This window comes from Nomascus leucogenys, chromosome 14 (assembly GCF_006542625.1).
Source record: "Nomascus leucogenys isolate Asia chromosome 14, Asia_NLE_v1, whole genome shotgun sequence".
In the NCBI taxonomy this organism is placed as follows: Eukaryota; Metazoa; Chordata; class Mammalia; order Primates; family Hylobatidae; genus Nomascus; species Nomascus leucogenys.
This window is the reverse complement of record NC_044394.1, coordinates 11,854,295-11,878,618: the sequence shown is the minus strand read 5'-3', so window position 1 is coordinate 11,878,618 and position 24,324 is coordinate 11,854,295. Positions and strand designations below refer to the sequence as shown.

The following is a 24,324-nucleotide window of genomic DNA, read 5'->3' as shown; positions in this document are numbered from 1 at the left end:
TTTTTTAAAGACAAGGTGTCGCTCTCACTCCGTCCCTTAGGCTGGATGGAATGCAGTGGTGCTATCATGGCTCACCGCAGCCTCAACCTCCTAAGCTAAAGCAATCCTCCCACCTCAGCCTCCCGAGTAGCTGGGACCACAGGTCTGCATCACCACACCCAGCAAGTTTTTTTCCTTTAAATTTTTGGTAGAAATGTGGTCTATGTTGCACAGGCTAGTCTTGAACTCCTGGGCTGAAGTGATCCTCCTAAAGTATTGCGATTATAGGCGTCAGCCACTGTGCCTGGCCAATGATGCATTCTCTTTTCTTATTTTGAGACAGGATCTCATCCTGTCACCCAGGCTGGAGTGCAGTAGTCCAATTACGGCTCACTGTAGCCTCGATCTCCCTGGCTCAAGTGATCCTCTCACCTCAGCCTCCTGAGTAGCTGGGACCACAGGTGCATGCCACCATGTCTGGCTAATTTTTGTATTTTTTGTAGAGACAGGGTTTCATCATGTTGCCCAGGTTAGTCTCGAACTCCCGGACTCAAGCAATCTGCCCACCTCAGTCTCTCGAACTGCTAGGATTACTACAGGCGTGAGCCACCACGCCCAGTCCAACGATGCATTCTTAACAGGATTCTTCCTTCATAAAACCAATTATCAGCAGAAAAACTTCCAGCCAGGCAAGTTAACATATAGTGAAACACAGAAATCTGTAGGTACGTTAACTTTCTAGTAAGTCAAAAATTATTAAGGAAACACAAAATAACTTTAACTCTAGACACATAAACTCTCTGAGCCTCAATATCCTTAGCTATGAAATGAGGAAGGTGGACTTTAATGCAAAGGTTCTTAATTAGGGATCTAATCCATGTTTGGACTCTCTACAGAACTATTTGCAAATTTTTTATATATGTAGGTATGGGCATCAGATTATCTGGAAGTTTACTACTGCTTAAATACACTGTTTTGTTCTGGATTTCTAAACTTCTTTGTACTGAGCACCTTATATATGTTTGATGAAAATCCAAGAAAAAAACCATGTGAACCCACAGGGAATTAATAAGCTGGTATGGAAGACAGACTTCTTCCAAAAATTGACATTAATGAAGTGCTTGGAAACCCCAAAGCCAAATCAATGCACTACTCCTAGGAGAATCGGGCTTGGTGATCCTCCTAGGAGTATCCTGTTACCAGTGGAGGTGACATTTAAAATAGGGCTTGTTTAAATGACATCATACAAGGGCCTGTTGGGCGATTTCTGTTTGACAGGAATGTGGAGTCATCATCTTGGGGACAGGGAACTTATAAAATAATTCTGGCATCAATGTAGACAGACACTGTATAGACAAAAGAATTATTCCAATCTCCAATGACCCATTCTTACCAAGATCTCTGGCTGCACTTATTAATGTTGACTGCATCTTCTTTTCCAAGTCATTCATTATTTCTCTTAATTCACTGAGATTAGGATCAAATGAAGGTTTTACAAGGAATTCATGGTTTTCCACCTGCAAACAGAACAAAGTGACAAAATCCTATAAATAATGGGTAAAGACAGAAATTATAAAGTAAATATTTCCTCCCACTTAAATTTTACTGTTTTCAGTTAAATAATTTGCTATCCATAAGTTATTCAGTCACAACTATTAAGGAGTTCCTATTTATAGAGATGTAAAATTCTGTTCATTAGGACTTTAGAGTTCTATATGTACAAAAATGATTCATATGAAACAGATACAGTGCTGATGATGTATATGTCCCTAATAGTATTCTACATTTTATTTATATTTTTCCTAAACATTTAAAATGTTCTCCCTAAAAATTACTAAATAACGTTCAATGTGCAAAACTTGTAATAGTTATGTTGCCCAAACCAAGGATCTACCTTAGAAATCTCAAAAAGCTCTAAGAAACTAAAGAATTTTATTTCTTAAAAGTTCATCAAAATCTCACAATTTAAACACATACTCTTAAGTACTTTGTTTCACTAAATTCTTACCAGTAGTAACAGCAAGAAACCACAATGAAAAATAGATCTCATTTACAATAGCAAAAACATACATAAAATATTCAGAAACAAAGTCTTGATTATACAGGACCTTTATAAAGATAAACCCCTATTGGAAGATTTAAAAGAAGAATTTGACTGCCTGGGACTGCCGCCGCACGCCACCGCCGCCTGCTTTTTCTCGTTCAGCTGCAGGCGCACGCTCGCCATGTTGGCCACGCTGCTTGCCAGCTCCTGACGCCGAGTGCTCTACCCGCCTCAGTCTCCCGAGCCCCTGCCCGGCCACCGCCCCGTCTGGGACATGGGGAGCGCCTCTGCCCGGCCGCCCCGTCCGGGAAGAAGTGAGGAGCGCCTCTGCCCGGCCGCCCCGTCCGAGAAGAAGTGAGGAGCGCCTCTGCCCGGCCACCCCGTCTGGGAAGAGGTGAGCGGTACCTCTGCCCGGCCGCCCCGTCTGGGAAGTGAGGAACACCTCTGCCCGGCCGCCCCGTCTGGGAAGTGAGGAGCGCCTCCGCCCGGCCGCCCCGTCCGGGAAGAAGTGAGGAGCGCCTCCGCCCGGCCGCCCCGTCCGGGAAGAAGTGAGGAGCGCCTCCGCCCGGCCGCCCCGTCCGGGAAGAAGTGAGGAGCGCCTCTGCCCGGCTGCCCCGTCTGGGAGGTGAGGAGAACCTCTGCCTGGCCACCCATCATCTGGGAGATGAGGCGCGCCTCTGCCCGGCCGCCGCGTCTGGGAAGTGAGGAGCGCCTCTGCCCGGCCGCCCCGTCTGGGAAGTGAGGAGCGCCTCTGCCCGGCCGTCCCGTCTGGGAAGTGAGGAGCGCCTCTGCCCGGCCTCCCACCGTCTGGGAAGTGAGGAGCGCCTCTGCCCGGCCACCCACCGTCTGGGAAGTGAGGAGCGCCTCTGCCCGGCCACCCACCGTCTGGGAAGTGAGGAGCGCCTCTGCCCGGCCACCCCGACTGGGAAGTGAGGAGCGCCTCTGCCCGGCCGCCCCGTCTGGGAAGTGAGGAGCGCCTCTGCCCGGCCACCCACCGTCTGGGAAGTGAGGAGCGCCTCTGCCCGGCCACCCCGTCAGGGAAGTGAGGAGCGCCTCTGCCCGGCCACCCACCGTCTGGGAAGTGAGGAGCGCCTCTGCCAGGCCACACCGTCTGGGAAGTGAGGAGCGCCTCTGCCCGGCCGCCCCGTCTGGGAAGTGAGGAGCGCCTCTGCCCGGCCGCCCCTTCTGGGAAGTGAGGAGCACCTCCGCCCGGCCGCCCCGTCCGGGAAGAAGTGAGGAGCGCCTCTGCCCGGCTGCCCCGTCTGGGAGGTGAGGAGAACCTCTGCCCGGCCACCCATCGTCTGGGAGATGAGGAGCGCCTCTGCCCGGCCGCCGCATCTGGGAAGTGAGGAGCGCCTCTGCCCGGCGCCCCGTCTGGGAAGTGAGGAGCGCCTCTGCCCGGCCGTCCCGTCTGGGAAGTGAGGAGCGCCTCTGCCCGGCCACCCACCGTCTGGGAAGTGAGGAGCGCCTCTGCCTGGCCACCCACCGTCTGGGAAGTGAGGAGCGCCTCTGCCCGGCCACCCCGTCTGGGAAGTGAGGAGCGCCTCTGCCCGGCCGCCCCGTCTGGGAAGTGAGGAGAGCCTCTGCCCGGCCACCCATCGTCTGGGAAGTGAGGAGCGCCTCTGCCCGGCCACCCATCGTCTGGGAAGTGAGGAGCGCCTCTGCCGGCCGCCCCGTCTGGGAAGTGAGGAGCGCCTCTGCCCGGCCACCCACCGTCTGGGAAGTGAGGAGCGCCCTGCCCGGCCGCCCCGTCTGGGAAGTGAGGAGCGCCTCTGCCCGGCCGCCCCGTCAGGGAAGTGAGGAGTGCCTCTGCCCGGCCACCCACCGTCTGGGAAGTGAGGAGCGCCTCTGCCCGCCACCCATTGTCTGGGAAGTGAGGAGCGCCTCTGCCCGGCCGCCCCGTCTGGGAAGTGAGGAGCGCCTCTGCCCGGCCACCCACCGTCTGGGAAGTGAGGAGCGCCTCTGCCGGCCACCCACCGTCTGGGAAGTGAGGAGCGCCTCTGCCCGGCCGCCCGTCAGGGAAGTGAGGAGCGCCTCTGCCCGGCCACCCACCCTCTGGGAAGTGAGGAGCGCCTCTGCCCGGCCACCCACCGTCTGGGAAGTGAGGAGCGCCTCTGCCTGGCCACCCCGTCTGGGAAGTGAGGAGCGCCTCTGCCTGGCCGCCCCATCTGTGAAATGAGGAGCGCCTCTGCCCGGCCACCTATCGTCTGGGAGGTGAGGAGCGCCTCTGCCCGGCCGCCCCATCCGGGAAGAAGTGAGGAGCGCCTCTGCCCGGCCGCCCCGTCCGGGAAGAAGTGGGGAGTGCCTCTGCCCGGCCGCCCCGTCCGGGAAGAAGTGAGGAGTGCCTCTGCCCGGCCGCCCCGTCCGGGAAGAAGTGAGGAGCGCCTCTGCCCGGCCGCCCCGTCCGGGAAGAAGTGAGGAGTGCCTCTGCCCGCCGCCCCGTCTGGGAAGTGAGGACCGCCTCTGCCCGGCCGCCCCGTCCGGGAAGAAGTGAGGAGCGCCTCTGCCCGGCCGCCCCGTCCGGGAAGAAGTGAGGAGCGCCTCTGCCCGGCCGCCCCGTCTGGGAAGTGAGGAGCACCTCTGCCCGGCCCCCATCGTCTGGGAAGTGAGGAGCGCCTCTGCCCGGCCACCCATCGTCTGGGAAGTGAGGGGCGCCTCTGCCCGGCCGCCCCGTCCGGGAAGAAGTGAGGAGCGCCTCTGCCCGGCCGCCCCGTCTGGGAAGAAGTGAGGAGCGCCTCTGCCCGGCCGCCCCGTCCGGGAAGAAGTGAGGAGGCCTCTGCCCGGCCGCCCCGTCTGGGAAGTGAGGACCGCCTCTGCCCGGCCGCCCCGTCCGGGAAGAAGTGAGGAGCACCTCTGCCCGGCCGCCCCGTCCGGGAAGAAGTGAGGAGCGCCTCTGCCCGGCCGCCCCGTCTGGGAAGTGAGGAGCACCTCTGCCCGGCCACCCATCGTCTGGGAAGTGAGGAGCGCCTCTGCCCGGCCACCCATCGTCTGGGAAGTGAGGGGCGCCTCTGCCCGGCCACCTATCGTCTGGGAAGAAGTGAGGAGCGTCTCTGCCTGGCCGCCCCGTCTGGGAAGTGAGGAGCGCCTCTGCCGGGCCGCCCCGTGTCTGGGAAGAAGTGAGGAGCGCCTCTGCCCGGCCGCTCCGTCTGGGAGGTCTACCACAGAGGCCAGAAGCAATGTGGGGGCTGGACGTGGTGGCTCACGCCTGTGGTCCCGGCACTCTGGGGGGCGAGGCGGGTTGATCACTTCGGGCTAGGAGTTCGAGACCAGTCTGGCCAACTTGGCGAAACATGAAAAATACAACAGACAAACCAACCAACCAACTCAGTGACAACAAAACAGGTCTACCCTGGAGTCATACTCTAATTTTTTTTATTTTCCTCCCTTTCTGATCCTTTATCCCACTTTCTTTTTCTTCCTCTTCCTTCTCCCTCTTCTTTGTCAAATAGAGGATTGAGTTATTATCACTGATCCACATAAAGTCCCTCTCTACCTTATTTTAACTCCCACCCCCCATTTCTATTCCCCGACTTCCCATGTGTAACCTTCCTAATATGTTTGATACGCATCTTTTTGTTTGTATGTATTTTTAGAAAATGTTTATTGTTTTTGTGTGCAAAAAAAATTAATAAAAAAAAAAAAAGAGAGAAAAAAAAAAAAAAAAAAACTACAAGAATTGGACTGGCATCGTGGCTCACGCTTATAATCTCAGCACTTTGGGAGGCCGAGGCAGGTGGATCTCTTGAGGTCAGGAGTTTGAGACCAGCTTGGCCAACATGGTGAAACCCCATCTCTACTAAAAATACAAAATTAGCCGGGCGTAGCAATGCACACCTGTATTCCCAGCTTTTTGGCAGGCTGAGGCAGGAGAATCACTTGAACACGGGAGGCGGAGGTTGCAGTGAGCCAAGACTGTGCAACTGCACTCCAGCCTAGGTGACAGACCGAGACTTGTCAAAGAAAGACAGAAAGAAAGGAAAAGAAAAGAAAAAAAAAGAAAGGAGAGGAGAGAAGAGGGGAGGGGAGAGGGGAGGGGAAGGGAGAGGGGAGGGGGAGGGGAGGGGAGAGGGAGGGGAGGGGAGAGGGAGGGGAGGGGAGGGGAGGGGAGGGGAGAGGGAGGGGAGGGGAGGGGAGGGAGGGGAGGGGAGGGAGGGGAGGGGAGGGAGGGGAGGGGAGGGAGGGGAGGGAGGGAGGGGAGGAGAGAAGAGAGAGGCCGGGCACGGTGGCTCACGCCTGTAATCCACTTTGGGAGGCTGAGGCGGGCGGATCACAAGGTCAGGAGATCGAGACCATCCTCGCTAATATAATGAAACCCTGTCTCTACTAAAAATACAAAAAAAAAAAAAAAATTAGCTGGGAGTGGTGGCGGGTGCTTGTAGTCCCAGCTACTCGGGAGGCTGAGGCAGGAGAATGGTGCGAACCCAGGAGGCGGAGCTTGCTGTGAGCAGAGATCGCACCACTGCACTCCAGCCTGGGCGACACAGTGACTCTGTCTCAAAAAAAAAAAAAAAAAAAAAAAAAAGAAAAAAGAAAAGAAAGAAGAGGTAAACTATGAAAAGAGAAAACTAGATCTAATATTAATAAGCTATTTATTCCTAGAGATTGTTCAATAGGAATTCTTTTTTGAAACAAAACAACTAAAATTCACATGAAATTGTGAAAGAACATCTAAAAAAAGAATGAAGTGTATCCTTACTAGAAATTACAATGAAGCGGACAATTATATATAGAAGCTTAATAAAACAGAGTGAGTCCGTTCTCTTGATTTAAAACATTCAATAAATGAAGTCGAGATAAATTGTTCCTAATTACTATCCACTTAGCGCACACTTTAACATACCAGAAGCAAACTATGCAAGGAATAAGGAATTAAAATCAAATTACAGAAAGCTAGCAAAAAAGAGAATATAGATGAAATAACTTTCTCAACTTAAACCAACCAAAAGAAATTCAATATAATATTAAAATTTAAAATTTTGAATAAACCTAATTTTTAAGAGACGAAACATTAAAAAAAAAGCTTCACAAAATGTAAAAAGATAAAGGTTAACATTTTCTTTTATAAAAAGCACTTGCTTCCACGTATAAGAAAACATCAAGGTCATCAAGTGGGCATGTGTAAGCACTTACAACTCACAGATAAGAAAATAAGTAGTGAACTAATCCACAGGAAATGCTATAAGAATAAAAGATAGAAATATTTAAGCAACCTTGAGATTATTCTACAGCTTTTCTTTTTTTTTAAGAAAAAGAAACTAGCTACAGTAAAATTAGTACACTCATTCAGTTCTAGTGAGAATCTAACTTGGTATAACCTTTAAAAATGAAAAAAGCAAATAAGCAGCAAGGCTCAGAGATACTTGTTATTCTCTTTGACATAGCAATTCTACTCCTAGAAATTCAATCTGAGGAAATAATGCAACACAAGCAAAACATTACAGAGCTGAATAAAATCTCTGGAGACTTATCTGTTATAGCAAAACTTAAAAATAATAAAACATTATAATATTTACGCAATGGTACATCAGTAAAATAGAATACTGTGCAGTAATTTAAACAGATAATGATGATTATCTGGAAATAAGGACTAAGACTTATAATAATTCAGGAAAAAAAATGCTATAATGGTGGACTGAAACTGTGCTAGTGAACTTGCCTCTTCCAATGAATCTGAGAGGTGAGCCACACCAGGCCAAGTTCCTATTCTCACTCACCATCTTCAAGAAACCTAGCTTGTAAGTCAACAAAACTCTTGAGAATTCCTAAAAATAATCCCAAATCTGGAGAGAAGAAAACTTAATGGATATCCTTACATTTTCCTTTCTCAGATGAAGTTATACTGTTTTGAAAGGGCTGCTGAGGAGTCCCAAGTTAAACAAGCGAAAAGTGAACAACTAGCCTCTAACTTACTAAAATAAATAGTCAAGGGCCACACACGAAACTGGGCGTCTTCAGCAATCCATCACATCCCCCAAACAATCTGGGATAATAAAATATATCACCAAACAAGGTATTCTTATCTAGAACTGGAGTATTCTAAAAACGTGACATCTGACTTCTACTATGTACTAGCTGAACAGTATCAGCCTACCTACAGTATTACTTACCTAGGCATCAGAAACACAGTTATTACATCAGGCTACACAAAAGGAGACTGAAAAGAAACTCAAAAATGGGATGATGAAACCAAGAAACAAGATGAAAAGAATGAGGAAGGAAAGTTAGGCCTTTGCCAGGCACGGTGGCTCACACCTGTAATCCCAGCACTTTGGGAGGCCAAGGCAGGTGGATCACCCAAGGTCAGGAGTTCAAGAGCAGCCTGGCCAGCATGGTGAAAACCCGTCTACTAAAAATACCAAAAATTAGCCAGGTGTGGTGGTGGGCACCTGTAATCCCAGCTACTTGAGAGGCTGAGGCAGGAGAATCACTTCAACCTGGGAGGTGGAGGCTGCAGTGAGTCAAGATCACACCATTGCACTCCAGCCTGGGCAACAAGAGCAAAACTCTGTATCAAAGAAAAAAAAAAAAAAAAAAGAACTGTATACCTAGAAAAATTATCCTTCAAGAACAAGGGTGAAATATAGACATTTTCAAACAAATAAAACCTAACAGACCTCCAATAAAGGAACTTCTTAAAAATATACAGGAAGGATTGAATACCAAAGAAACTAGTATGCATATGGACAAATCTAAACTTAACATTGACTTACAGAATGGAAATCTGAGAGGTAAAACTGATAGAACTAGAATACTAGACAATTATGAAGAAATGTAACCAGAGTTTAGGTGTCTTAAGGTCCTAGTATTTTTTGGGATACCTGAGAAGATACTGATAGGCTTTTGACTTTGATGAGATAAGTAAACACATTGAAAAAAAAAAAAAGGTGGCTAACTTCCAAACCAGTGTGTGTGATGAGATAGGATTGGGGAAGAGCAAAGGGAGAGGATAAAATGGAATTTTAGAAACCCAAGCAATGCCGGGCGTGGTGGCTCACGCTTGTAATCCCAGCACTTTGGGAGGCCGAGGCGGGCGGATCACGAGGTCAGGAGATCGAGACCACGGTGAAACCCCGTCTCTACTAAAAATACAAAAAATTAGCTGGGCATGGTGGCGGGCGCCTGTAGTCCCAGCTACTCAGAGAGGCTGAGGCAGGAGAATGGCGTGAACCCGGGAGGCGGAGCTTGCAGTGAGCCGAGATCGCGCCACTGCACTCCAGCCTGGGCAACAGAGCGAGACTCCGTCTCAAAAAAAAAAAAAAAAAAAAAAAAAGAAACCCAAGCAATATAAAAGTAAAACAGAATGGGCAAGGGGGGCCAGGCATGGTGGCTCACACCTGTAATCCCAGCACTTTGGGAGGCCAAGGCAGGAGGATAACTTGTGCCCAGGAGTTTGAGACCAGCCTGAACAACATAGTGAGACACCATCTCTATTCTAAGTATTTTTTTTTTTTTAATGTGTAAGTGGAACCAGGAGGAAGAGGCATCACCAAATAATTAGGTAGAAATAAATCCAAAGATACTAGTAACTACAACAAACATAATAGACTAAAACTGCTACTAAAAAAATCGAATTAAATTATCCAGGAGTGTTGGCTCACGCCTGTAATCCCAGCACTTTGGGAGGCTGAGGCAGGTGGATCACCTGAGGTCAGGAGTTCAAGACCAGACTGGCCAACATGGTGAAACCCCGCCTCTACTAAAAATACAAAAATTAGCCAGGCGTGGTGGCACATGCCTGTAATCCCAGCTCCTAGGGAGGCTGAGGCAAGAGAGTCATGTAAACCCGGGAGGCGGAGGCTGCAGTGAGCCGAGATCGCACCGCTGCACTCCAGCCTGGGCAACAGAGTGAGACTTAGTCTCAAAATAAACAACAAAAAAAAATCAAATTAAATTTAAAGGTAAATAAAATCCAGTTATAAGCTTTATTTTGCTTAAACTTATGGTTTAAAAACCTCACCAAAAAATGAAAAAATATATACCATATTAAAAAGTGTTTTAAAAAGTACTCTGACGTAGCTGTCTTCCAATGAAACAAAATGTAAGGCAAAAAATCATTATTAAGGGCAGAGTGTCTAAAGAATGATGAAGATTCAATTCACCACAAAAAAACAACAGCTCTGTGCCTAACATATTAACCAAAAATAGAACTAGATGGAGAAAGCCACATCTTTCTCAGTAACCCTGCAGATCAAAAATTAGCAAGCATATATAGACAATGTAAAAACAATCCCAAAATTAGAGTACACATCCAATTTTTAAATAAATTGGGAACTATTATGAAACTGACACACACTAAGCTTGGAAATTTAAAAATATACTTCTAAATAATTAACAAACCAAAGAACAAATGATAATAGAAATAAAATACTTGGAGTTGAGTAAGAAATTATACCTCTCTAAACTCACACTTGTAATCCTACAACTTTGGGAAGCCAAGGCAGGAGGATTGCTTGAGCCCAGGAGTTCAAGGCCAGGCTGGGCAACATAGCGAAAACCCTGTCTCTGCTAAAAAATAAAAAAAATTAGCCAGGTGTGGTGGCACACGCCTATAATCTCAGGTACTCAGGAGGCTGAGGTGGGAGGATCACTGGAGCCCAGGAATTCAAGGCCTGCAGTGAGCTATGATCAAACCACTGCACTCCAGCCTGGGCAACAGAGCAGGATCCTGTCAATCAATCAATAAATTAATAATTAATGTGGTATGTCCATATAAGGGAATACTATTCAGCTATACAAGGAGATATGGTCTGGATATGTGCCCCCACCCAAATGTCATGTTGAATTGGAATTGGAATCCCCAGTGTTGGAGGTGGAGCCTGGTGAGAGGTGACTGGATCATGAGGGCGGTTTCCCCTGGGTGCTGTTCTCATTATAGTGACTGACTTGTCCTGAGATCTAGTTGTTTAAAAGTGTGGAGCACCTCCCCTTTCTCTCTCTTGCTCCTGCTCCACCATGTAAGACGCAGCACTTCCCCTTCTGCCATGATTTTAAATCTCCTGAGGCTGCCCCAGAAGCTGAGCAGGTGCCATCATCATGCTTCCTGTACAGCCTGCAGAACCATGAGCCAATTAAACTTCTTTTCTTTATAAATTACTCAGTCTCAGCTATTTCTTTATAGCAGTACAAGAATGGACCAATACACAAGGAAATGAAGTACTGACACGTTACAACGTGGACGAGCTTCTAAAACATTATACCAAGTGAAAGAGGTCAATAAAAGGTCACATGATTCCATTTACATAAAATGTCCAGAACTGACAAGTCCACAGAGACAAAAAAGTACATTAGTGGTTGCCGGTGTCTGGGGTAATGGGAGAGACCGCTAATAGATATGAGGTTTTCTTCTGTTGTGATGAAACGTTTTCAAACTAGATGGTGGTGGTCATTTTACAACACTGTGAATATACTAAATGCTAGTGAATACTACACTTTAAAATTGTGGCTTTTTGAGTGGAGGGATTAACCTATGCATCAACTACACATGCCTAGTGTCCACTCAGTAAAAGGCAGCCATAGAAATTTTCAAGACCTGTCCTCAAAACCCTCAATAATGCCTAGAGTTGAGAACAGACTTAATGTTAACAGTGGTTATTTCTGAGTAGTAGATGCAGGGGATATTTTTAACTTTCTTCTCATATGAAGGGTCTTCAAAAAGTTCATGGAAAATGTGTTGTGAAAAAACTATGCATGGATTCAACATTTTTTGGCACCAAAATAAACTTGTACTAATTTGCTATAACATGTCTGAACAGGATCTAGTCAGAGACACTACGAAGGCTAAGACATCAGTTTAAAAAGAGCCCCTATCAGAGCAGCATGAGTTCTGCTAAAATTGAAGTAAGACCAAACATCAAATTTATAGTGAAGTCCGCACGGAAGAATAATGAAATAACTGATGCTTTACGAAAATTTTATGGGGTCAATGCTCCTAGGAAATCAGCAGTTTACAAATGGATAACTTGTTCTAACAAGGGATGAGACCATGTCGAAGATGAAGCCCACAGCGGCAGATCATCCACATCAATTTTTCAGGAAAAATTAATCTTGTTCATTCCCTAATTGAAGAAAACTAATGATTAACAGCAGAAACAGTAGCCAACACCACAGGCATCTCAACAATTCATCCAGTTTACACAATTCTGACTGAAAAATCAAAGCTGAACAAACTTTTCACTTGATGGGTGACAAAACTGTTGCACCCACATTAACTGCAGACAGGAGCAGAGCTTTTGATAGATCCTGAAGCATTTCTTCAAAGAACTGTAACAGGAGCCAAAACATGGCTTTACCAATACCATCCTGAAGACAAAGCACAATCAAAGCAATGGCTACCAAAAATGGAAGTGGTCCAGTCAAAGCAAAAGTGGACCAGTCAAGGGTAAAGGTCATGGCAACAGTTTTTTGGGATGTTCAGGCATTTTGCTTGCTGATGTTCTGGGGGGATAAAGAACATAAGCTCTGCTTATTATTAGAGTGTTTTGACAAAGTTATCCCAAGTTTTTGCAGAAAAATGCCAGGGAAAGTATCATCAAAGTCCTTTTCCACCATGACAACGTTCCTGCACACTCTTCTCATCAAACAAGGCCAATTTTGTAAGTTTCTATGGGAAGTCGTTAAGCATCCACCTTGATTTGGCTTCTTCTGACTACTTTTTGTTCCTAATCTTTAAAAGATCTTTAAGCCTGCCTGCCTGCCTTCCTTCCTTCCTCCCTCCCTCCTTCCTTCCTTCCTCTTTCTTTTTCTTTCTTTTCTTCCCTCTGTTGCCCAGGCTGGAGTGTACACGGCTCGCTGCAGACTCCCTGCCTCCGGCTCCCGTGATTCTCTTGCCTCGGCCTGCGGCCTGCCTGGGATTGCGGGCACGCGCCACCCCCCCTCCCTGGTTTTTCTCCTTTGGCTGGACGCACGATTTCGCCATGTTGGCCAGGCTGGTTTCCAGCTCCCGACCTCGAGTGGTCTGCCCGCCTCGGCCTCCCGAGGTGCTGGGACTGCAGACGGGGTCTCGCTCACTCGGTGCTCAGTGTTGCCCGGGCTGGAGTGCGGTGGCGTGGTCTTGACTCGCTGCAGCCTCTGCCTCCCAGCCGCCTGCCTTGGCCTCCCAGGGTGCTGGGATTGCAGCCTCTGCCTGGCCGCCACCCCGTCAGGGAGGTTGGAAGCGCCTCTGCCCGGCTGCCCCGTCTGGGATGTGAGGAGCACCTCTGCCCGGCCGCCACCCCATCTAGGAAGTGAGGAGCGTCTCTGCCTGGCCTCCCATCATCTGGGATGTGAGGAACGCCTCTGCCCGGCCGCCCATCGTCTGGGATGTGGACAGCGCCTCTGCCCGGCCACCCCGTCTGGGAAGAAGTGAGGAGAGCCTCTGCCCAGCCGCCCCATCTGGGAAGTGAGGAGCGCCTCTGCCCGGCCGCCCATCGTCTGGGATGTGAGGAGGGCCTCTGCCCAGCAGCCCCGTCCGGGAAGTGAGGAGCGCCTCTGCCCAGCCGCCCCGTCTGGGAAGAAGTGAGGGGCGCCTCTGCCCGGCCGCCCCCTCTGGGAAGAAGTGAGGGGCGCCTCTGCCCGGCCGCCCCCTCTGGGAAGAAGTGAGGGGCGCCTCTGCCCGGCCGCCCCATCTGGGAAGAAGTGAGGAGCGTCTCTGCCCGGCCGCCCCGTCTGGGAGGTGAGGAGCGTCTCTGCCCGGCCGCCCCGTCTGGGAAGTGAGGAGTGCTTCTGCCGGGCTGCCCCATCTGGGAAGAAGTGAGGAGCGTCTCTGCCCGGCCGCCCATCATCTGGGATGTGAGGAGCGCCTCTGCCCCGCCGCCCCGTCTGGGAAGTGAGGAGCGCCTCTGCCCGGCTGCCCATCGTCTGGGAAGTGAGGAGCGCCTCTGCCGGGCTGCCACCCCGTCTAGGAAGGGAGGAGCGTCTCTGCCCAGCCACCCAATCTGGGAAGTAGGGGGCGCCTCTGCCCGGCCACCCCGTCTGGGAAGTGGGGGGCGCCTCTGCCCGGCCGCCCATTGTCTGGGAAGTGAGGAGCACCTCTGCCCGGCCGCCCATCGTCTGGGATGTGAGGAGCATCTCTGCCCGGCCGCCCCGTCCAGGAAGTGAGGAGCGCCTCTGCCCGGCCGCCACCCCGTCTAGGAAGTGAGGAGCGTCTCTGCCCGGCCGCCCCATCTGGGATGTGGGGAGCGCCTCTGCCTGGCCGCCCCATCTGGGAGGTCTACCACGGAGGCCAGACGCAATGTGGGGGCTGGACGTGGTGGCTCACGCCTGTAGTCCCAGCACTCTGGGAGGCCGAGGCAGGTTGATCACTTGAGGCTAGGAGTTCGATACCAGCCTGGCCAACATGGCGAAACATACGAAAAATACAACAGACAAACCAACCAACCAACCCAGCGACAACAAAACAGGTCTACCCTGGAGTCATACTCTAATTTTTTCTATTTTCCTCCCTTTCTGATCCTTTATCCCACTTTCTTTTTCTTCCTCTTCCTTCTCCTTCGTCAAATAGAGGATTGAGTTATTATCATTGATCCATACAAAGTCCCTCTCTCATTTATTTTCTTTAATTCCCACCCCCCATTTCAATTCCCCGTCTTCCCATGTGCAACCTTCTTAATATGTTTGATATGCATCTTTTTGTTTGTATGTATTTTTAGAAAATGTTTGTTTTGTGTGCAAAAAAAAAAAAGATCTTTAAAGAGCACCTATTTTTCTTTAGTTAGTAATGTAAAGAGACTGCATTGACATGGTAAAATTTCTAGTACCTTCAGTTCTTTAGGGATGAACTAAACAGCTGAGATCATCATTTATAAAAGTGTCTTGAATTTGAGGAGCTTATGTTGGGAAATAAATTTAAAATGTATTTTTAAATTTTATCTTTTAATTCCGTTTTTCCGCAAACTTTTTGAAGTCCTTACGTACATTTACCTGTTTTACAACACGGCTCTGTTGTTTCTAAAAAGGATTTCTATAGCTCATCATCACTGGCCATCAGAGAAATGCAAATCAAAACCACAATGAGATACCATCTCACACCAGTTAGAATGGCGATCATTAAAAAGTCAGGAAACAACAGATGCTGGAGAGGATGTGGAGAAATAGGAACACTTTTACACTGTTGGTGGGACTGTAAACTAGTTCAACCATTGTTGAAGACTGTGGCGATTCCTCACGGATCTAGAACTAGAAATACCATTTGACCCAGCCATCCCATTGGTATATACCCAAAGGATTATAAATCATGCTGCTATAAAGGCACATGCACACGTATGTTTACTGCAGCACTATTCACAGTAGCAAAGACTTGGAACCAACCCAAATGTCCAACAATGACAGACTAGATTAAGAAAATGTGGCACATATACACCATGGAATACTATGCAGCCATAAAAAAGGATGAGTTCATGTCCTTTGTAGGGACATGGATGAAGCTGGAAACCATCATTCTCAGCAAACTATCGCAAGGACAAAAAACCAAACACTGCATGTTCTCACTCATAGGTGGGAATTGAACAATGAGAACACTTGGACACAGGAAGGGGAACATCACACTCCGGGGACTGTTGTGGGGTGGGGGAAGGGGGGAGGGATAGCATTAGGAGATATACCTAATGTAAATGACAAGTTAATGGGTGCAACACACCAACATGGCACATGTATACATTTGTAACAAACCTGCACATTGTGCACATGTACCCTAGAACTTAAAGTATAATAAAAAAATATAAAAAACAAAACAAAATGGATTACTATAAACAAAGATGTCAACATGTTGAGAGGGTTAATTCTAAGCGGAGAGAATATGAATACCCCCCTTGTTATACTTTTTCATTTCTAATAATAAAAATTATAAAGCATTTACATATACTATTTTTATAACTCATGTATACTCGTACAATAATGATATAGTTGTATCAGGATCATGCAACTGTGGCTTCTTTAAAACTATTTCTTTTTTTTCTGTCAGCACTTTCTTTTTTTTTTTTTTTGAGATGGAGTCTCGCTCTGTCGCCCAGGCTGGAGTGCAGTGGTGTGATCTTGGCTCACTGCAAGCTCCGCCTCCCAGGTTCATGCCATTCTCCTGCCTCAGCCTCCTGAGTAGCTGGGACTACAGGGACCCACCACCACGCCCAGCTAATTTTTTTGGATTTTTAGTAAAGACGGGGTTTCACCGTGTTAGCCAGGATGGTCTCGATCTCCTGAGCTCGTGATCCACCCGCCTCGGCCTCCCAAAGTGCTGAGATTACAGGCGTGAGCTACTGTGCTCAGCCTCTGTCAGCAGTTTCAATAAAAATTTGTTTAAAGTTACTACTTTTCCAGTAATAAATAACAATATGCATCTGAAAACTAGTATCAAAAGATGGCCAAAATGTAGTATAGAAATGTTTACATTTAAGACATATCATTTAAAGTCCCAAGCTAAATAAAATTATTTACTTTCTTGTGAAAAACTGTCTTTTTTTGAATCCTGTCTTGGGGTGGTTTTGATCCACATTTACTTCAAAAATAGAAAATACTTCTAAAAGATTTACGTAAAGCAGCCACAAAAACACTGGAAGTATGATACACAAAGCTAAGCTTAGGAGGGGAAAAATTAACCAAACCACTCATGTAAATACTGTTTTCTTCATCACATGAATTAAATGCACACCTAGAAAACAGTGAAGCTTTCAGAAATTATACAGAAACAACTGATATTCCCTAGAGATTTCCTCAAAGTGGTTCTGAATCATGTAATTTAAATCCCTAAATCCATTACAAATATCTACATTGACAGTGGACGGTTGAATTCACCTTATAACCTCAGACAAGTTTAAAAGTTTGTAACTGAAGAAAAAGAAGATACTATACGAGGTCAACCCCCTAGGGAATCTAGAACAGATCTTTAACAGGGAATCTGATTTACTTAAAAGACAGTATTATATTATAAAACATAGAAGCCTATGGTTACAGATGGTATCTTAGTAGACACTGCTGATGATTTACGCAACAGTTATTCCCTTCCTTCCCCCTTCCCAGGAGTGCTCAGACTTTGTGTATCTCTTCCTAAAGGGAAGTTGACTCCACACCCAACCATGGTTACCTCGGGCCAATCATCCCATTCTATGTTCCCGGTCACAATCACTGTTTAAATGGTCCCATCACTGCAAACTGCAGGACTCTTGCTTGGAATGTTGCCCCAACTGCTAACTGGTCCTAGGGCCAAAAAGGGAACCATACTTGGTTGAAATTAAAATTACAAAAGATAGAAGAGATCTACAGGATCAAGCAACTCTAAATAAAGCCTACCTTCTCTCCATACTTTAACTACATAACCTGGATTATGTTGAGTTTTCGGTTACCTGCATAACAAGTCCTGATATAAATAACCTCAAATAGTCTACTCAGAGAAAAAAGAAATGCACAACTCACATCTAACTGGCACAGTACTTAACTGTGTCTTAAGTGTGTGTGTGTGTGTGTGTGTGTGTGTGTGTGCTGAAATCATTTGAGAATAGGCTTTTTTGTGAACTCCCTTATCTGCTTAAAAGAAGAGCCTCTGGAAAGAGACCAATTGTTATAAATCTCCTAGCAGTTTCCAGCAACCAGAAGACTGACTCTCATAACCAGAAGAGAAGTAACCACCTAAACAGACATTGTCACAAAACCTTCATATTTCTCATCTATTCTCTTAAGGGTTCATTTATCTTTCCTAAAAGTCATTTGTTTTCCCTTAAGTGCCCTTCATCTCCCTTTACTTCCTCTATTATGATGGTATATAAAGTCCAAATTCTTACAGCCTTTTCTCTCACTAATCTGTCTTTTATTAATTTAATTTGCCTCCAACTACTTAACATAAGGCAGAGAAAAAGTTTTTCTTCCCTGACATCATCAACTACTACATTTTCTACTTTAAGAAACGGGCATGTAGGCCGCGCGCAGTGGCTTACGCCCATAATCCCAGCACTTTGGGAGGCCAAGGCGGGCAGATCATGAGGTGGGGAGATTGAGACCATCCTGGCCAACATGGTGAAACGCTGTCTCTATTGGAAATACAAAAAATTAGCCGGGCATGGTGGCAGGCGCCTGTAGTCCCAGCTATTCGGGAGGCTGAGGCAGAAGAATGGCATGAACCCGGGGGACGGAGCTTGCAGTGAGCCAAGATCACGCCACTGCAATCCAGCCTCGGCAACAGAGCAAGACACCTTAGCAAAAAAAAAAAAAAAAAGAAACGGGCATGTCATAGGGGCAACAATGAAATGAGAACAAATGACCTCTTCTAGTCTACATCCACCTAACTGCACTGCTTACCTTCCTCAAATCCAGGCTCCTCCCAGGCATTTATAATAAAATCCTTTAATCTCACAGCATCGTTAAAGAAGTTAACACTGACCACTATTTTACAGAGTACATCTAGTATAACAGGTATGTTTCAAATATTGCTGATCAAAGTAAAAAATCTTTAACCCACAATATGGAGTTAGTATAATGGAATTGGGGGAAGCATACCAGGATGTTAACATTGTTAACTGGAGAGAAAGAAGGAAAAATATCAAAGATTGTCACTGAAGAAGATCAGAATGTCACCCCAAATCATGCCACTTTGGCATAAGTATTCTTTTGAGAGTAAAGTAATGAAGAAACAGTATACGTAGGAACTCTCTGCTCTCCCCCTTTCTCCATGAAGGCAGAATATAAATTTTCCTTTGTGAAGGTGCTCTCTCCCACCCCTCTCCTAGCAGGAAGAGGAGAACTACTCTTTATCACCATAGACTCTTAATCACTGGAGATGGCACCTTGATTTGGGTATGCATAACAAGCCTTACTAAAACAATCCTTATCTGCCATTAGTTTGCCCCATATATTTATCTTCCCACAATTTACTCCCCCTCGAAGCTCAAACCTCTTTCCTTCAATCTTGCTGCCTCTCACAATTTACTATCTGATATGGTTTGGCTGTGTCCCCACCCAAATCTCATCTTGAGTTGTAGCTCCCATAATCCCCATGTGTCATGGGAGGGACCCGGTGGGAGGTAATTGAATCACAGGGGCAGGTTTTTCCCATGCCGTTCTCGTGATGGTGAGTAAGTCTCTCGAGATCTGATGGTTTTATAAAGGGCAGTTCCCCTGCAAACACTCTCTTGCCTGACACCATGTAATATGTGCCTTTGCTCCTCCTTTACCTTCTGCCATGATTGTAAGGCCTCCCCAGCCATGTGCAATTGTGAGTCCATTAAACCTCTTTTTCTTTATAAATTACCCAGTCTTGGGTATGTATTTATTAGCAGCATGAGAACAGACTAATACATTATCCTTTATTAAAATGCATATGAACTCTCCAGTCTCTTTCTTCAGGTCTTCACTTCTTTTCTATGAAGCTCTCATGTGTACTTGAAATAAAACTTTTCTCCTGTAAATCTGTAGTGTGTCAGTTGAATTCCCAAGCTCCTCCAATGAACCTAAGATGCTGGAGGAAATACGTTTTCCCATCTCTACCACACCTTTCCCACTATACTTCTTTGTATCATTCTGTTCACTTGTTATAATACTATACATTACATTTAAAAGTAGAAAAGCTTCAAAGAAAAATACATTTTTTTTTTTTTGGAGACAGAGTCTTGCTCTGTTGCCCAGGCTGGAGTTCAGTGGGTGATCTCAGCTCACTGCAACCTCCGCCTCCCGGGTTCAAGTGATTCTACTGCCCCAGCCTCCCAAGTAGCTGGGACTACAGGCATGCACCACCATGCCTGGCTAATTTTTTTATTTTTTATTTACTTATTTATTTTTGAGACGGAGTCTCGCACTCTTGCCCAGGCTGGAGTGCAGTAGCGCCATCTCGGCTCACTGCAAGCTCCACCTCCTGGGTTCACGCCATTCTCCTGCCTCAGCCTTCCGAGTAGCTGGGACTATAGGCGCCCGCCACCATGCCCGGCTAATTTTTTGTATTTTTAGTAGAGACGGGGTTTCACCGTGTTAGCCAGGATGGTCTCGATCTCCTGACCTTGTGATCTGCCCACCTCGGCCTCCCAAAGTGCTGGGATTACAGGTGTGAGCCACCGCGCCTGGCCTAATTTTTGTATTTTTAGTAGAAACAGGGTGTCGTCCTGTTGGCCAGGCTGGTGTTGAACTCCTCACTTCACAAGATCTGCCCACCTCAGCCTCCCAAAGTGCTGGAATTACAGGTGTGAGCCACTGTGCCCCACCTAAAGAAAAATACTTAAAAAATTATTTATATCCTGATTTTTAAATGTCATTTAAAAAAACTACCCACAAGCACTCTAAATAAAAACTATAAAGAGGAAGTCATCAAATCATTAATGGGACATCATCATTTGTTAGGGAACGTTTGGCTTATTTGCTGTCAAGCAGAGACTTTAAATTAATAGATCTTTACACTTAATATAAGAATAGAAAGCAGTTCAAATTTTAACAACCTCTTAAATATTCTCAATTATACAAACCAATTTTGGGCCAGATATTGCCCAGTGACTGCCTAAGTGTGCAGTATTTCAGGGAGGATAGAAATTGGTAGGAAGGGCCAGGCATGGTGGGTGGCTCACACCTGTAATCCCAGCACTTTGGGAGGCTGAGGCAGGTGGATCACCTGAGGTCAGGAGTTCGAGACCAGCCTGGCCAACACGGTGAAACCCTGTCTCTACCAAAAATACAAAAATTAGCTAGGTGTGGTGGAGTGTGCCTATAATCCCAGCTACTCAGGAGGCTGAGGCAGGAGAATCGCTTGAACCCAGGAGGCAGGGGTTGCAGTGAGCTGAGATCATGCCACTGCACCCTAGCCTGAGTGACACATCTCAAAAAAATAAAACAACAACAAAAAAAGAAACTGGTAGAAATAAATCACATCAGAAGTTATTAGGCAGGCACAGACCCCAGACAGACAGCACAACAAACTTGAGTGTGTGTTAGAAATATAAATTCCCCAGCCCTACTCCAGACCTGAAGATTCTAGGCTTAGAGCCATGGCAATTTGTTCCCATGGGCATTCTGATACCTGCTTAAATTTGAGACACATAATATGAAGGCAATATTATAGCAATTTAGAAGAAGAATGCTGACCACAAATGGCAAAATTAACTGCAGCATTTCAGCAGAGTTTCTGTTGTTTGTTTTTTTTGAGATGGAGTCTCGCTCTGTGACCCAGCTAGAGTGCAGTAGCATGATCTCAGCTCACTGCAACCTCCGTCTCCTGGGTTCAAGCAATTCTCTTGCCTGAGCCTCCCAAATAGCTGTGATTACAGCCATGTACCACCACACCCAGCTAATTTTTGTATTTTCAGTAGAGACAGGGTTTCACCATGTTGGCTAGGCTGGTCTTCAACTCCTGACCTCAGGTGATCCACCCGCCTTGGTCTCCTAAAATGCTAGGATTACAGGCGTGAACCACCACGCCCGACCTCAGCAGAGCTTTGCCTGGGCGCTGGGTCCCTTCAAGGGAATACAGGTAGGTGACACTGAAAAGCTCAATACTCTTCCCACACCAGCTCAAAACTGGTCCCTAATAGGGATTAGGCTCTATTATACTCATAGTTTTTGTTAACCATCAAAAACACCTTTACGTGTTTCTATTTAAAGCAATGTTTACAAACAACTCTGCCCTATCAAAGGCAAGACTACATCCTCAGACAGGCAGGAATAAAACACATTCGGCTTCCAGATGTCTCAGAACAATATTTCTGTCTCCCATTGATCTGAAAGTTGAACACCTAAAATCATTCCACTAATAGCAGCACTACAGAGGAAACAATAGCCAAAATGCAAGTTTTCCTAAACGGGATGATGACACAACTTTTTTTGGTTTCTTAACCTACAAGTAAATGGAAAAGACTGCTCTATCACTGACACAGAATATACTAGAATATGGAAACATCTATACCTACACACATGCACACCCGTGCACTTTTAAAATCCAGAGGGCATAGAGCAAATAGGATTTATCTTCTTTAAACCCCAGTTAATGATCCAATAAAAATAAATCAACATTACATAGGGCAAGTATTAACTCAAATCACAGATACTAAGAAAAATGCAGCCAGGGCCTGGCATGGTGGCTCACGCCTATAATCCCAGCACTTTGGGAGACAGAGGCAGGTGGATCATCTGAGGTCAGGAGTTTGAGACAAGCCTGACCAACACAGAGAAACCCCGTCTCTACTAAAAATACAAAAATTAGCCGGGCGTGGTGGCACATGCCTGTAATCCCAGGTAACTGGGAGGCTGAGGCAGAAGAATGGCTTGAACCGGGGAGGCAGAGGTTGCAGTGAGCAGAGATCGCGCCATTGCACTCCAGCCTAGGCGACAAGAGCAAAACTCCATCTCAAAAAAAAAAGAAAGAAAGAAAAGAAAAATGCGGCCAGAGACAGTGGCTCATGTCTATAATCTCAGCACTTTGGGAGGCTGAGGCAGGAGGACTGCTTGAGCCCAGAAGTTTGAGACCAGCCTAGACAACAAGCAAGACCTCATCTCTACAAATAATTTAAAAATCAGCCAGGTGTGGTGATGCACATCTACGGTTCCAACTACTTGGGAGGCTGAAGTGGGAGGATCACTTGAGCCCAGATTCAAGGCTGCAGTGAACATGATCGCACCACTGCACTCCAGCCTGGGTGACAGAATAAAACTCTGTCTCATTTTTTAAAAAGAGTGAGGGGGCGGGCACGGTGGCTTACGCCTGTAATCCCAGCACTTTGGGAGGCCGAGGTGGACTGATCACCTGAGGTTGGGAGTTTGAGACCAGCCTGACCAACATGGAGAAACCCCATCTCTACTAAAATTAGCCGGGCTTGGTGGCCTATTCCTGTAATTCCAGCTACTTGGAAGGCTGAGGCAGGAGAATCACTTGAACCCAGGAGGCAGAGGTTGAGGTGAGCCGAGATAGCACCATTGCACTCCAGCCTTGTCAAAAAGAGTGAAACTCCATCTCAAAAAAAAAAAAAAAGAATGCAAAGAATCTAACAATTAGCAAACCAAACAGTTACCCTAATATGAATAATGCAAGCATATATTCCTGCATGACCATTTTAACAGGGAATTTAACTTAGAAAAATTTCAAAATATTATTTTTAAAGTCCTGCAACTTAAAAACACTATATTCAGGCCGGGCATGGTGGCTCACACCTGTAATCCCAGCACTTGGGAGGCCGAGGCAGACGGATCACCTGAGGTCAGGAGTTCGAGACCAGCCTGGCCAACATGGCGAAATCCCGTCTCTACTAAAAATACAAAAATTAACTGGGTTTGGCGGCAGGCGCCTATAATCCCAGCTACTCGGGGAGGCTAAGGCAGGAGAATCGCTTGAACCCAGGAGGCAGAGGTTGCAGTGAGCCAAGATCACGCCATTGCACGTCAACCTGAGGACAAGAGTGAGACTTCATCTCAAAAACAAACAAAAAAACCCACTATATTCAATGGACTCACCATAGTAAACTTGTAAGCTTGTTCACATAAACAAATTTTTAATAGATATAAAACAAAATATTACCATTTCATAAACTCTGCTTTAAAATTCACTTTCATGTAAGGATATTTTCAACTATTTCACAAATTGTTCTCACTTTACATATAATCATCATTCAAAATTGTTAAAGACGTGAGATATAGATCACTTAAACCCTAAATGTTCTCAATTAACAGAAATTTTAGAAGTAAATAGTATTTAGAGTCCTGGTTAACTTTTTAGTTATATTCAACAACTATTTAGGAGATGCACACCTATTCTAACCTCCTCCTGCAAAGAACTCTCTACATGGAAAAGAAACAGAAGTGGCCCGGCATGGTAGCTTATATCTGAAATCCCAGCATTTTGGGAGGCTGAGACTGAGGCCGGAGGATAGCTTGAGGCCAGAGTTTTGGGACCAGCTTGGGCAACACGGCGAGAGCTCATCTCTATAAAAAAGTTTTTTTAAAATTAGCCAGGCATGATGGTACACACCTGTATTTACAGCTACTAAGGCTAAGGCAGGAGGATTACTTGAACCCAGGAGTTTGAGGGGTTAGTGAACTATGATAGCGTCACTGCACTTAAGCCTGGGTAACAGAGGGAGACCCTGTCTCAAAAGAAAAACAAGAAAATAAACAAAATGAAAGTTTTCTTGTGTGTCCTACGTTTAGCTCTAACTTCTCTTTCCTTTTCCAGTGACTATAATTTTCCTTCTCTTTGAAAATAAAACGCAGTTGCATTTATGAAATTATGAAATTGTTCATTTATGAGATTGTCTTTAACCAGAACAGTTATGCCCAATATTCATTTTCTCCACTAATCTTTATTTCATCCACTGAAACAGTTGCTATTTTTTAAAAAATCCTCTTCCCATCTGTCACTTAATCTTACATCCACT

At 46.4% G+C, this 24,324-nt stretch overlaps 1 protein-coding gene across 2 annotated transcripts in view; it reads right to left on the bottom strand.

The window, feature by feature from the left end:
* The window catches only part of MSH2 (mutS homolog 2), an 82,764-nt gene that overhangs the window by 17,801 nt on the left and 40,639 nt on the right, over positions 1 to 24,324 (bottom strand). For both annotated transcript variants that reach the window (XM_003262357.3, XM_030826969.1), the window contains one exon: positions 1,373 to 1,496. In XM_003262357.3, the coding sequence (XP_003262405.1) occupies positions 1,373 to 1,496 (124 nt within the window). The remainder of the gene's footprint in view (positions 1 to 1,372; positions 1,497 to 24,324) is intronic.